At 44.0% G+C, this 14695-nt stretch overlaps 1 protein-coding gene across 2 annotated transcripts in view; it reads left to right on the forward strand.

The window, feature by feature from the left end:
- The first annotated feature begins 5939 nt into the window (after positions 1-5939).
- The window catches only part of EP300 (EP300 lysine acetyltransferase), a 73394-nt gene continuing 64638 nt past the window's right edge, over positions 5940-14695 (forward strand). Inside the window, exon 1 of one of the 2 annotated variants that reach the window (XM_082351418.1) lies at positions 5940-6332. In XM_082351418.1, coding sequence (XP_082207544.1) covers positions 6239-6332 — 94 coding nt within the window. In that variant the 5' untranslated portion in view covers positions 5940-6238. The remainder of the gene's footprint in view (positions 6333-14695) is intronic. The other variant, XM_082351417.1, reaches the window with a different exon arrangement.

A 14695-nucleotide genomic window follows, 5' to 3' on the forward strand; every position in this document is an offset into this window, starting at 1 on the left:
AAAACACTTTTTGGTTCTGATTTCACACACCACAAAATTCATAATGTAGAATGAAATCTCCCCAGATCACTGCTCTCACCCCGACACTGGTAACAGTTGGGTGCATATTCACTCTGTTTCTAACCCATTATTATTATTAATTACATTTGTAAAAATAGAGCCATTCTTTACTTGCCGTCCTATAATTTTCTCTTTGTCCTTAGCAATATATGGATATCTTTCTATGGTACTGCATATCTACCTACTAGTTTTTTTTTTGTTTTTTTTGTTTTGTTTATTTATTTATTTATGGCTGTGTTGGGTCTTCGTTTCTGTGCGAGGGCTTTCTCTAGTTGCGGCAAGTGGGGGCCACTCTTCATCGCGGTGCGCGGGCCTCTCACTGTCGCGGCCTCTCTTGTTGCGGAGCACAGGCTCCAGACGCGCAGGCTCAGTAGTTGTGGCTCACGGGCCTAGTTGCTCTGCGGCATGTGGGATCTTCCCAGACCAGGGCTCGAACCCGTGTCCCCTGCATTGGCAGGCAGATTCTCAACCACTGCGCCACCAGGGAAGCCCTACCTACTAGTTTTTAAATGACTGCATAATACCCCATCATTGTAAGGCTGTTTGTTTTTTACTGTGATAAAATATATATATACACATCTATATTTAAAACAAAATGTATATATGAAACAAAATTTATCATTTTAACCATTTAAAAACTTTTAAATAAACATTGGTAAAATACACATAACATAAAAACATTTACATAATAACATTTACATTTACTATTGTAAATTTTATGTGTACAGTTAGTGGCATTAAGTACATTCACACCATTGTGCAACCAACACCACCATCCATCTCCAGAAGTTTTTCATTTTCCCAAACTGAAACTCTATACCTTTTAAACACTAACTCTCCATCCCTCCCAGCCCCTGGCAACCACCATTCTACTGTCTGTCTCTATGAATTTGACTACTCCCAGTACTTTACATAAGCGGTATCATATCCATAGTTTTTTTTTGTTTTTTTTTTTAACCATTCATGTAGAGATGGGCTGTTGGTTTGTCTCCCCTTTTTTGGGTAGGGTAGGGGCTGTCACAAGGCTGTGGGGACATTCTCATCTCTGTGTACTTGTAGAATACATCCTAGAGATACTGGGATTTTCAAAGTCTGTAAACATTCAGTATGAACCTAAATGTTTGTACCATACTCTATGCCCACTAACAGTGTATGAAAGCACCAATTCTCCACATCCTTGCCAATATCGGCTATTAAAAAATTTTTTTTAAGAACAGATCTTATTAAATGTGTGATATAAAAAAAATGTGGAGACTTCCCTGGCGGTCCAGTGGTTAAGACTCTGTGCTCCCACTGTAGGGGTACGGGGTTCAATCCCTGGTCAGGGTAAGATCCCGCATGCCGTGCAGCGCGGCCACGAACAACAAAAAAAGTGTTCTTGCAAATGTCGACAACACTTTACATGAGTATCTAATATATAAATCAATAATTCCTTGTGAAGGATGTGCAGCCACTTTCACAATCCCGTCCGTGTTCACATCTGCAGGAGCAACCCAAGTTCGTGAACCACTTTTCTCTTGATGACAGTGCTTTGGAAAAACTTTGCTGAGGCCACACCTATAAGAGGTTTTTTTTTTTGGTTTTGTTGTGTTTTAAAGATTCATTTATTTATTTATTTAATTTATTTATTTTTGGCTGCATTGGGTCTTCGTTGCTGCACGCGGGCTTTCTCTAGTTGTGGCGAGCGGGGGCTACTCTTCATCGTGGTGTGCGTGCTTCTCATTGCAGTGGCTTCTCTTGTTGCAGAGCACGGGCTCTAGGAGCACGGGCTTCAGTAGTTGCAGCACGTGGGCTCAGTAGTTGCGGCTCGCGGGCTCTAGAGTGCAGGCTCAGTAGTTGTGGCGCACGGGCTTAGTTGCTCCGTGGCATGTGGGATCTTCCCGGACCAGGGCTCGAACCTGTGTCCCCTGCATTGGCAGGCAGATTCTTAACCACTGTGACACCAGGGAAGAGCAAGAGTATTTTTTTTTTTTTTAATTTTTGTGAATAGGCAATACTTTCACGTGGTTCAACATCCTTGATTTGGAAGATAATTCAGGAAGTAGAATCCACAGGACCTGACTGGGTGTGAGGAAGAAGGAATCGGGAGGACTATGTGGATTCATGGATGGTCCCCAGATATCCAGCTGGACAAATAGAGGGACATAGGAATAAGAAACACAAAACAAAAGGTATAGATCCTGGGGAAAGAGGGCAGAGATGAACTAAGGCTATCGTGCCAGTGGGTCATATGGGTAGCATCTCGACCAGACGCAACTGAAGGATTCACCCTGGGGTAATAACATTCTTCTCCTATTCTTGTGCCACTATCTAGGGGTCTCCTTTTGGCAATCAGGGCACCTGGGAAGCTGGATTAGTGATCAGATGTTTCGAGGTGAACAGAGAATGTCTTAAAGGAGTTGGACGACCCTGTGAGACATTTCCTTCTGACTATGGAGAGGCCAGTGTGGTAGCCCAGGAGCAATCGCCAGGCTCTGGGCACTAATCACTTTATATGCAGTGATCTCATTTTCATTCTCCTAGCAACTCTCTGAGTTAGGTAAGACATTTTCCCTGTTAGAAGGAATGACCAGAAACAACTAAGGTGTATTGTGTACTTACTGTATGCCAGGCACTGTGTTAAGCATTATTCATGAATTATCCTGTTTAGTCTTCACAGCAGTAAAGTAGGTCTAATCAAGAAATCCATTTTCCCAATGAGGAGCCAAGTCACACAGCTGCCAAGTGACAGAGCCAGAATTTAAACCCAGTCCTGGCTGACTTCTTACCTGCCAGAATCTACTGTCTGGTGTGTCTCCCTTCCCCACTCTTTCCCACCACCCAGCCACCGACAGGCAATTTCTTCTTCAGGAACGCTCTCTTCACCTACACGTAGCACTCCACAATTGGTTAAATTTTCATTTGATTAAGCTAGATATAATCCAAGCTGAAGATTCAATTCTGTGTTTTTGAAAACATCTGCAGTTTCACCTTGATTGCCTTTTGTGTTGATAACATTCCTCCAGCTACTCCCAACAGGACTGACTTCAGTGTCAGACTCAGGGTAAAGACCCAGAGGAGCCAATCCCAGGCAGGAGTGCCACGCTTCAGAATTCCCCATTCACAGCAGGCAGAGCCTTCCCTTCGGGGCAGGTCCATGGCCCCTGACTCCTCTCTGCAGAATTTTCTCATGAGATGTTCCTCAGATCTTCCTTGATAACTTTCCTGTACCTAGTCCCACAGTATTTGGGACTAGATGCGCCAGGGCTGTTTGAATGCTGTTTAGCCTCAAGCTGCATCCTCTGCAAAACTAGGTAAATCTTTTCCCAAAGGTCAGGAACTCTTCAAAAAATCGGATGAGCCACCTCCCACGAGGAAATTACAGGCAAAATTTCCAGGTGTTGTCCACATTTCTTTCCTCTGTCCTCTTTACTGTGAATGTGGGTATGAACTATTAAAGATAATTGAATCATTCCTGAAGGCCAGTTCTGACCTTAGCCCAACATGGTGAATCCATCCTGTAACAACTTTGAGGTAAGTCGGTACTGTCCTTTTCAATTTGCCTGGTTTTCCACTGCAGTTTGGGGTAAATTAGGCCTGAAATCGCAGGACAGAATTCATCCTTGCTGGCAACCTGAGTTGCTTCATTAAGATTTTCACTCCTAGGTTTTTATTTATTCTCCTACTCATTCACTTAAAGGGCAATAAACAGCATCAACAAAAACCAAAGTACACTGGACAATAAGCATACATCACCTAAGGAGCATGAGATTTGAAATATGTTTAAAAGCTTTTAACTATCTCCATAGATACTGGTTTGGGGGTTTCCTTGGGGAGATCTTGCCACCAATTTACCCAAGGCCAAACACAGAGGAATCCTGTAACCTGTAGGAATGTGAAAGAATGCTGGCAAGGCCCTCCTCTGCAAAACAGTTATCACACACACCACATTTTATTTATATTCAAGCATTTTCCTTCATTGTTACATTTTTGCTTTTTTCCATCCTTACATTACCTTTAGCACAGTATGTTTTTGCTTTTTTCCCCTAATTACGTTATCTTTAAGGCACTGCTTAAACATGGTCTTTTTTTAAGCTGGTTTGAGAGTGGGTTAAAAGAAACACCCTAAAATGTCATCAGGTCCTGGACGTGGTTCAGAAAAATAATTCAAGGCTCCTTTGGTGAGAGTGCTAACTGGTAGGGGTAATGTGGATACACGGTGGGTAAGAAATGAATTTAGATCTGGTATTAAAACATCTTCCCACTGCTGTGATTTTTGTTTCCTGGTTAGCAAAATAATATATGTTCATTTTCAAAAAACTGTAAAATTAAGAGAAAAAGGAAACAACTCGTAATTGGTGTGATTTTTGGATGTGAGCCCTTCCCTTTGGGAAAGCGATGGAGAGGAACGCACTGTCTCTGGCCTGGAATACCGGGCGGCGGGGTTCCCCCTGCCTGGTAAATTCAACGGGCTTCGGAAGTCCGGCCGCCCAAGGGCCCGGGGCGCAGGGCCATCCCCATGGCGTTCCCACTCGGCCACCTGTGCGGCGACTTGGCGCCCTCCCCGAGTAGCTGCCAACCCCGTCACCCCCCACTTCCCACCGATCTCCTACGCAGAGACCCAACCCAGACACAGTCCCCCGTAACTGTCCACCGACTGAAAATAGATCCCGAGCCCGCCCCTGACCCCCCCTTCAAATCCTCCCCTTTAAAGGGAGCCACCGGGTGACGCCGGGGGAGTTTGCGGAAGCGCCAACCGCGTTGGGGCCTTGGGCGGATCCCGTGATTGGAGCCGGCCCCGCCCCCAGGTCCTCTTCCCCCATTGTGTGAGCAGCTCGGGCCCAGGCCCCGCCCACTGCCACCTCCCTCCGGAGGCCCAACCCCTCCCCTTTTTTTCACCCCCCCACCCTTGGCTCATTTCCGGCCGCCGCTGCTACCGCTAGCCTGTAAGGAGGATTCGGCAGAGGGAAGAAACAACAGCCGCCATCTTGTTTGTGTGCTAGGCTCGGGGGGAGAGAGGGCGAGAGGGAGCGGGCGAGAGTGGGCAAGCGGGGCGTCGGGCTGAGTGCGAACTGCGGGAGCGAGAGTTCGGAGGGAAGTCGGGCCGGAGAGAGGCGGCAGGGGCCGAGACAGTGGCAGGGGGCCCGGGGCGCACGGGTTGAGGCGACCCCCAGCCCCCTCCCGCCTGCACACACCCCCATCGCGGCCCGGGAGCCGGGCCGGCGTCGACGCCTAGGGGGGACCATTACATAACCCCGCGCCCCGCGGCGCCTTCGCCCGCCGCCGAGGGCGGCCCCGAGCGGAGCCCCGGGGGGCGGGCGCTCCCGGCATCTGGCCGCCGGGGGTGGGGGCCGTAGCGGCGGCCGTATTTATTTATTTTCCGCGGGAGGGAGGGCGAAGGAGGAGAGCGCGGCGCGAGAGGAAGCCGCCTGCGCCGCCCGCCAGAGCGGGGCCTCCTCGGTGGCCTCGGCGTCGGCGCGGGCTGGCGGCGCTGCTCGGCCCGGCCCCCTCGGCCCTCTGCGCCGGCGAGCTCCGCGCCCGGCGTCCTCGCCGCGCCTCCGCCGCCCGCCGCGCGATGTGAGGCGGCGGCGCCAGCCTGGCTCTCGGCTCGGGCGAGCTCTCTGCGGCCATTAGGGGCCGGTGCGGCGGCGGCGCGGAGCGCGGCGGCAAGAGGAGGGTTCGGAGGGTGGGGGCTCAGGTCCGGGAGGGGGCACCGGGAGGAGGTGAGTGTCTCTCGTCGCCTCCTCCTCTCCCCCCTTTTCGCCCCCGCCTCCTTGTGGCGATGAGAAGGAGGAGGACAGCGCCGAGGAGGAAGAAGCTGATGGCGGCGGCGGAGCTCCGAGAGACCTCGGCTGGGCAGGGGCCGGCCGTGGCGGGCCGGGGACTGCGCCTCTAGAGCCGCGAGTTCTCGGGGATTCGCCGCAGCGGACGCGCTCGGCGCATTTGTGTGCCTGTGCCCTCCTCCGGGCCTGGGCTCAGGCCCGGCCCCTCGCACTTGCCCCTACCTTTTCTATCGAGCCCGCATCCCTCTTCAGCCACCGCGATCCGGCGAAGAGAAAAAGGAACTTCCCCCACCCCCTTCGGGGGCCGGCGGAGCCCCCCAAGCCCACCCCAGGGATCCGGGCGGGGACCCAGGCCTGAAGAAGAGATTTCCCGGGGATTCTCCTTTTCCTCGCCCGTATCTCCGAAAGAATTAAAAATGGCCGAGAATGTGGTGGAACCGGGGCCGCCTTCAGCCAAGCGGCCTAAACTCTCATCTCCGGCCCTCTCGGCGTCCGCCAGCGATGGCACAGGTTAGTCTTGGGAACCCTGGCCTTCCACCTCCTCCTTAATCTTTTCTCCTCGCAGCCTTATTCGTCCATATTTTCTTTCTCTCTCTTCCTAGTTCTCTGCCTCTTGATTGATTTTAAAGGTGTTTGAATGAGCTGGTCGAAGGCGTCCAGTAGCCCAACCATTTTCTTTGCTTCCTAATACATTTATTGCAATACTATGTCATATCGCTATGTGTTCTGGAATTAGAGCTCTTGAGTGGTGCTGCAGAAATGGCCTTTATTGTTGTTCCCATGCAGTTTAATTTTGGAAATGCCAGTGCATTTGAGTGTAAGGGCCTTTTTTGCAATTTTACTTTTTCTGTTGTTGATAAATGAGGAATCGTGAATCCTTTTTTCCTGATCGCACTTGTCCCGTTTCCTCTGCTTTCTACTCTTCAAGAATTTCTCTTTACATAAGATTTTCTGTTGAGGATGAGGGTGTAAAAAAAAATCTTGGTTTTATTTATTTGTGTGTGTGTGATCCAGGATTTCAGGTTTGACGTGAAGTTGAACGTCAAACCCGAAATTTGGTATGAATTATTTTACCTACCATTCCCAGCTTTTTTGCCCCCCCCCATTTGCTTTGCCCCCCCCCCATTTGCTTTAAAAGTCAATATGGAGCGCTGTTCATTTTTCATTTCATTTCTTTGGTGCCAGACCAAAACGTCTGAAACTCTGGGGTTTTTAGGTTGGGAGAGAGCAGAAGCATTTTCTTTGCAGTTTGCAGTTACTTTCTCTTTGGGGAGGACTGGATGGGGGGGCTAACTGATTTTATGGAGTTATGTACTTGGAAATCAAGATTAAAAGTTGAAAGAGTCCCAATCATGAACTGCAAACATGAACTGATAATACAAGAATTTTAAATGTGCAGTAGGTTTTGTATTTGTGTGTTTTGTCTTTTTTACACTTTAAACATATGTGGAGATCCAGATTTCAGTTTAAAAAAGCTGTTCAAAATTTTTACTTCACTCATTTGTGGACTAGCCCTTTTATTAAGAGAAATTCAGGGAGACTTCTTTCCATCATTCCCTTCTTACAGTTAGTTTGATGCTATCCTGATGGCCACCGACCTTCTCTTTTGCTGTCTTAGTTGTTTGAGGTGCCAGGGTAATGAAGACGAAGAATGGCTGGCCATCTGACAGTCTACAAGATGTTCCCCCTTACTACGGAGCATCTCTTTAACTCCCTGAGAAAACAGGCTCAACGTCATTCCCCCATCTGCCAGTGAGAGTGCATAATGGAGTTAAATGTACCCTTGGAGTTTGTAGAGAACTTCTAAAGAAGAATGGTTCTAAGTAGGCTTCGTTTCTGTGGGTGAAAAACGTAAGGATATGGCAAATGCTTTGGATTCTTTGCTTTTATAAGAAAGACGTATCGTGAGTTTAAGGTAACCTGCAAAGATTGAGGATTTTTGCAGAGTTCCTCTGCTTCAGGCTTGTAACGTTGGCAGTACATGAACTTTGATCTGTCCTCATTCCTTGAAGTTTCTGTAGTCTTCAGGGATTTTTTTTTTTAAACCTGAGTTTTTTCCTCAGAATTCATACACATACGGAGTATTGTATTCCTTTGTACTTACTAAAATGTCACTCGGTAGGACTTTTAGATCACCTTTAGACACATTTTTCACCTGTAGATTTTTGTTTTGTTTCTTTAGTTTTTGTGTATTGTGGAGGTTTTTGCTCTTTAGTTCTCGTGTAATATGGTAATGGATTTTACATTTGAGTTAGCCAGTGACTGGGAATATTGTAGAGAAAACTTTTTACTTGTACTGTTTTGATGACTCCTGATTTGAGCAGTTTAGTCTTAGAGTAACGCAAGGTCTGGAAGGGAGGCTGTCCTCTCTTGTTCAGATATCTCAGTTCAGGTGCACTGCTACAGTCTCCATATTTGATCTGTGTATTTGGTAACTTTAACTCATTTTGATAGTGTCGCACCTGACTAATGCACAGAAACTGTTTTGCTACTTGAAACATCTTTGAATAATTGTAAGAGTGCTAAATGTATCAAGTGGGTTTTTATAATAAAAAACCCTCAGCACTGAGATTAATTCAGTCTTAGTCCTAAGAGTTTATCTTTCTCTAAATTTTGTAGTGTAGGTTGATTTTTGTGCACCCCCCCCCCCTTAAGATTCTACTCCAGGAATTCTTTGGTATCCAATTTTTAATCCTAACCAGTTTGGATTTTTTGATGGGGGAAGGGGAGAAATGAGTATTAAGAATATACTGTCCCCCTGTGAACTTCAAGTTGGACACCATTACATTTTGATTTTTATTTGCATCCAGCACTGTGTAGTATAAGTTTGCAGTCAACTTTTAACAGAGACACTTCACTTTTTAAAACATTACATTTTAAACTTGTAATTTCTACATTTTTACTTCTGAGTTGCTGTGTATTTTATAAACGTGAATGTAAATTATTCCTTCGTATTTGATGATTAATTTTATTTAGAACTGTTCAAAATTATCCCAAAATTCTAGATTCCAGAAACTTTTTTTAAATGATTGAGGCTTGCAGTTTTAGTAGTGTAAGTGTACCTGCCAAGAGTGTTTGCATGTGCCAGTTTTATAGGAAAGAAAATTGGAACCCAGTTGGGTTGACATGGTAAACTAAAGTGTCACAAAACAAATTAGTGCTTAAATCCCAAAATTTGATTTTCTAAGGTTATCCACGATGCAGAATAAAAATGACTTATTTTAATTTTCAAAGATTCTTCTAAAAAATTTCTAGGTTGATTAAAATAATTTGAATTACATTTAAGTTTTACATGTTAGAATGGGGAGAAAGACTTACCACTTTTGCTTTTTTATGTTCCTGTTTCAATCTTTGCACTTGATCCATTGAAAATATTATTTAACTTGGCATGGTTAGATCAAAACTATTTGAGAAATGACTTTCTGTCCTACCACCTCCACTACCACCCCATCATAAAAGCCATTTGCAAAAATTTTTTGGTAAAATTATTGACCAGAATAGTTAATACATTGTCCTTCAAATATTTCTTGAACCTGTTTCTGATAATAACCTGAGTGATGGAATGATGAGGGTGATATGTTGCCTTCATTGCTCACAGAACATGTTCTGTCACTGCTTTGTAAACACTTGATGCTGTTGTATGGGCTGAAAGAACAGACTCTGGAGAGAGGTGTGACAGCATTAGGATCTGGCATATTTAGTAGGGTAAAAGATTCTTCTGGTCTTGGTATGATTTTGTGGCCCTGCTGTGTACCCATGTGTCAAAATTGGCTTGGATTTTATGCCCGTTTTCATTTTGAAGGCACAGGGCAGATATATCTGCATTTTGACCATTAGATTAGTGTACACAATAGATTTTTTGTGACAAGAATTTTTTTTTAACGTCTTTATTGGAGTATAATTGCTTTACAATGTTGTGTTAGTGTCTGCTGTATAACAGAGTGAATCAGCTATATGAATACATATATCCCCATATCTCCTCCCTCTTGCCTCTCCCTCCCACCCTCCCTATCCCACCCCTCTAGGTGGTCACAGAGCACTGAGCTGATCTCCCTGTGCAATGCAGCTGCTTCCCACTAGCTATCTGTTTTACACTTGGTAGTGTATATATGTCAGTGCTACTCTCTCACTTCTTCCCAACTTACCCTTCCCCCTCCCTGTGTCCTCAAGTCCATTCTCTACATCTGCGTTTTTATTCCTGTCCTGCTCCTAGGTTCGTCAGAACCTTTTTTTTTTTAGATGCCATGTATATGTGTTAGCATACAGTATTTTTTCTCTTTCTGACTTACTTCACTCTGTATGACAGACTCTAGGTCCATCCACTTCACTACAAATAACTCAATTTCATTTATTTTTATGGCTGAGTGATATTCCATTGGCAAGGATTTTTTAAATGTCAGTTTTACTTTCTCAGAACACCATTGTGTCTCAGTGGTTTGTCATCTAACTAGAATATTTTTATTGGAGATCATTTCTTTGTTAGCTCTTAAACCTGTGATACTGTGTTTTAATTTTATTTTTCGGGCATCAGCGTTTACTTGAGAGTTCTGCTTCTGAAGTTTTTGAGTTACCGCTCTTTGGTCCAGCGAGGTATTGCCGACCTCTCTGTTAAATTGCAAAACATTTTACTAAGTGTCTTGAACTCTGTCAATTGCTTACTCTCAAGGCTTTGTAAGTTCATTTATAGGGCTTCAAGAAAGCTATCTGTGGTTGATAGTGAGTTAAGGTGACTTGTTACGTTGTAAATCTTGTATGTGTTACAACAAGGGTTCCCTTTTTCAGCTGGAGTTCATATTCTGTTACAGAGGTAAGAAATGTATTCGCATGTCCAGTGATTGGATGATGGGGAGGGAGGAAAAGGTTTCTGCCTTGGTTGCCTTTTGGCATTGTTTTCTCTGTTTTACTTTGCTTTCTCCCTTTTCCTTAGTCTATTCTATAAAGTGGGGGGGGGGGGAAATTAAAACAAGAAGTTGAAAATTAGTGCCTAGTGGTGTTTGTAAGGACATTAAGTGGTAAATAGGAAAGAAAAAAAGAGTAGGAAGAATGTTGCAGATACAAGTGGGAGTGTAAAGTGCTTCTTCCTGGTATATTTACAAAAACAATTCAAGAGTTATTCTGCCAATTCTTACACCCAACAATTAATGGAAAAATAAGACAACTTGTTTTGTGTGTTTCTGAAATTTTAGGGTTCCTCTTTAGAGAATTTCTGAAGTTGAATTTTTTTTAGTGTGGCAAGCACTAGAGAAATTAATGGGCAAGTTGAAACTTAAATTATGCCACGTGTAAAATATTTAAAACATTGGCTTTTGCAGATGATTTTTTTTCATGAAATGGATGGTAATTTTCTTCTGAAATTTTAATGGTAAAATATTTTATTGCTCAGGTCTCAAAAAATGTTTAAGAGAATAAACATTGAGGTTTTAAGCCTCTTCTGAACAATTTGGATATCATTTGTTTTTAGATGTAGATCTTTTTTTTAAGATTATTTTGATGTGGACCATTTTTATTTTTTAATTTTATTTATTTATTTTTGGCTGCGTTGTATCTCTGTTGTTGCGCGCAGGCTTTCTCTAGTTGCGGCGAGTGGGGGCTGCTCTTCATGGCGGTGCGTGGGCTTCTCATTGCGGTGGCTTCTCTTGTCACAGAGCACGGGCTCTAGGCGCACAGACTTCAGTAGTTGTAGCGCACAGGCTTAGTTGCTCTGTGGCATGTGGGGTCTTCCCGGACCAGGAATCGAACCCTTGTCCCCTGCATTGGCAGGCAGATTCTTATCCACTGCACCACCAGGGAAGCCCGTGGACCATTTTTAAAGTCTTTATTGAATTTGTTACAGCACTGCTTCTGTTTTACGTTTTGGCTCTTTGGCCGCGAGGCATGTGGGATCCTAACTCCCTGACCAGGGATCAAAACCGCACCCACTGCATTGGAAGGCGAAGCCTCAACCACTGGACCGCCAGGGAAGTCCCTAGATGTAGATCTTTTAAAATAAATGCCCCAAAAGGCAATTAGGAGTAATTTAGTTGAGAGAGAGTATAAAATTTAAACTACTGGAAAAAAGTGAGTGGTGAGAGAATTTGTTTTGGAGTCAGACTAGTAGAGTTAAAATTCCAGACCTGCCTTTATTACCTGTGAACCTTGGGCCAGTTACTTAATCTCTCTGTCTCAGCTTCCTCACCTGTAGTACCCACCTTGTAAGATTGTGGTAAGGAATAGTAAATGAGAATTGTCTTTGTCAAATATTTAGGATAGTGCTTGCTGCAGTGTAGTATGTTTTCATTAAGTGTTAACTGTTTTTAACTTTACTGCTGAATATATCCCAAAAAAGCAGTGCTGGATTTTTTAATGGGTATACAGATAGATTGGGTAAAGAGAAAACCAAGTGTGTGAAGTTGAGAGTGGTCTTAAAAGTAAGGCTTACAGAGCCTTACTTTTAAGGTGCAGAGTCAGCATATCCATCACCTACTCAAAGATTAAGTTTTTTGAGAGTATAAGAATATGGCAGCAGAGGTTAAAATAAAAGTATATATATTGTCACATAGGGGAGTCTTGTATATGTAATTGAAATGAACATAAATATTTAAGGCATAATGAGAGATAAGAAAGTAGATTGTTCTTATTGGAAATGCTCAAGATAAGAATGGCTTTTTTTCTAAAGAATCATGTGGTTGAGCATTATTTTTTATTTGTTTATCTGGGTCTTTTTTTTTTTTAATCATTTTATTTTTGGCTGTGTTGGGTCTTCGTTGCTGTGCGCGGGCTTTCTCTAGTTGTGGCGAGTGCGGGCTACTCTTCGTTGTGGTATGCAGGCTTTTCATTGCAGTGGCTTCTCTTGTTGCAGAGCTCGGGCTCTAGGCGCGCGGGCTTCAGTAGTTGTGGCATGTGGGCTCAGTAGTTGTGGGTTGCGGGCTCTAGAGTGCAGGCTCAGCCCAGGCTTAGTTGCTCCGCAGCATGTGGGATCTTCCCGGACCAGGGCTTGAACCCGTGTCCCCTGCATTGGCAGGCGGATTCTTAACCACTGTGCCACCAGGGAAGTGCATTATCTGGGTCTTAAAAGAAGACTTTCTTAAAGAAGGAGGAAGAAAAAGTAGAAGGGGCAATGCAGAGCTTTTCAATATTTTTTGACCACACCCAAGTAAGAACTGTATTTTACATGGAGAACCAGAGACCCTGTCTCAGCAAGTGAGCAAACAATATTTATCCTACCTAGCCTTACTACTTATAATATACTCTGATATTTTCTATGGCATTTCATTTTTTAAAAAGTGGTGGTTGTGACTCACTATATTGATTTCATGACCTACTATGGCTTGTGACTCACAATTTGAAAAATACTAGTTTAAAAGAGTTGACAAGCTGCCGGTTGTCCTGTATTGGACCAACATCCTGTATTGGACCAACGTTTTCTGTATGCCCGGCATTTCATCTCAAAACAGGGAATACTCTGGTGATCCAGAAAGACATGGGCCCTTCTTTCCTGGGGTTTGTAGATAAGGGGAAAGAACGACGTTCAAGTCTGATGTGACCAGTGTTGTATATGTACAGTGTACAGTGTTGTATTTGCACAGTGTACAGTGGGAGAAACGGGTACTTAACCTGTAGCTACTGTTGCTCTGGTGGCTTTTTTTGAGGAAATTGGTGTCTGATCTTGGGATTTGAAGGATATAGGGTTTCTAAGAGTGAGCCCAGGTTGAAAACAAGAGATGGTCTGTCATGGAATCTGTAAATTTCATCTGGCTGGGGTATAGCAAGAAATATAATTGTAGAGGTGAGCAAGTGGCCAATCTTGCAGGACTTATTGGAGTTACTGCTTATTGGAGTTTAGATTTTTTTAGCTCTTTTAAATGGATGGACAGAATTGTACCTTAGATGACTGACTAAAGCGAGGAATGGTTTGGAAAGAAACAGGGGAAAATAGGCAGGGAGACCAGTGAGATGACTGTTTCAGAATTCCAGCTCTGATGAGGGTGGCCTGGATTAGTACATGGAAAGAAGTGAAAAGGTTTGAGAGAACATGGGTGGCCAGCAGAACTTGGTGATTAATTAGTGTCAGGATATTGCTGTAGAGGAGTCAAGGGTAATTCCCAAGTTTCAAGCTTGGGTAGCAGGATTGGTGAGGATGTCATTTATTCAATACTTAGGGAAGTGTTTGTGTATGGATATGGATGAGGGGAGGGGTTGTGATGAGTTAAATTTGCATATTTTGAAGTTGTGTGATTCTCCTGAATTGGGTAGTCACTATTTTCATTTGGAGCACCTTTCATTCAAGCCAAGAAACATTGACTACCCACCAAGTTTTAGGTATTTGGAATGTAAAGATGAATCAAGGTGCAGTTTCTGCTCTCAAAGCCTTTAGGATCTGGTGGAGTTGGTAGTACACATATCCACACAGTTTTCCCATAAGTTATACTCTGATAAGTTTTAAATGTTTTAGATAAAGGCAGAGGATAGGGATTATTTCTGACAGGATGGGTTTGGAGTATTGGGCGGAAACCTCATATAGAAAATGTGTATTTGAAAGGGGGTAGGAGAGCATGACCTACCTTTTCTTAGAAGTTGGGAATTAACCTGGTGGTCCAGTGGTTAGAACTTTCACTACCGAGGGCCCGGGTTCAATCCCTCCTTGGGAACCAAGATCCCGCAAGCTATGCGGTGCGGCCAAAAAAAAAAAAAAAAAAAGGGAAATTTGGAGTGGTATTTCAGGTGGAACAAATACAAGTGGTTTTTATGTGACTGGAACAGACTATACGGTGGAATGTTTTCATGGGAGACAGATGGAAAAGGATGTGAGGGTCCTAATACGGAAAGGCAGAAATATGCTAAGGAATTTGACATTCATCTCACCATCTGGATAAAAATTTTATGAGAAGAGTGAC

This window comes from Balaenoptera borealis (assembly GCF_965194805.1).
Source record: "Balaenoptera borealis genome assembly, chromosome: 13".
NCBI classification, from domain to species: Eukaryota; Metazoa; Chordata; class Mammalia; order Artiodactyla; family Balaenopteridae; genus Balaenoptera; species Balaenoptera borealis.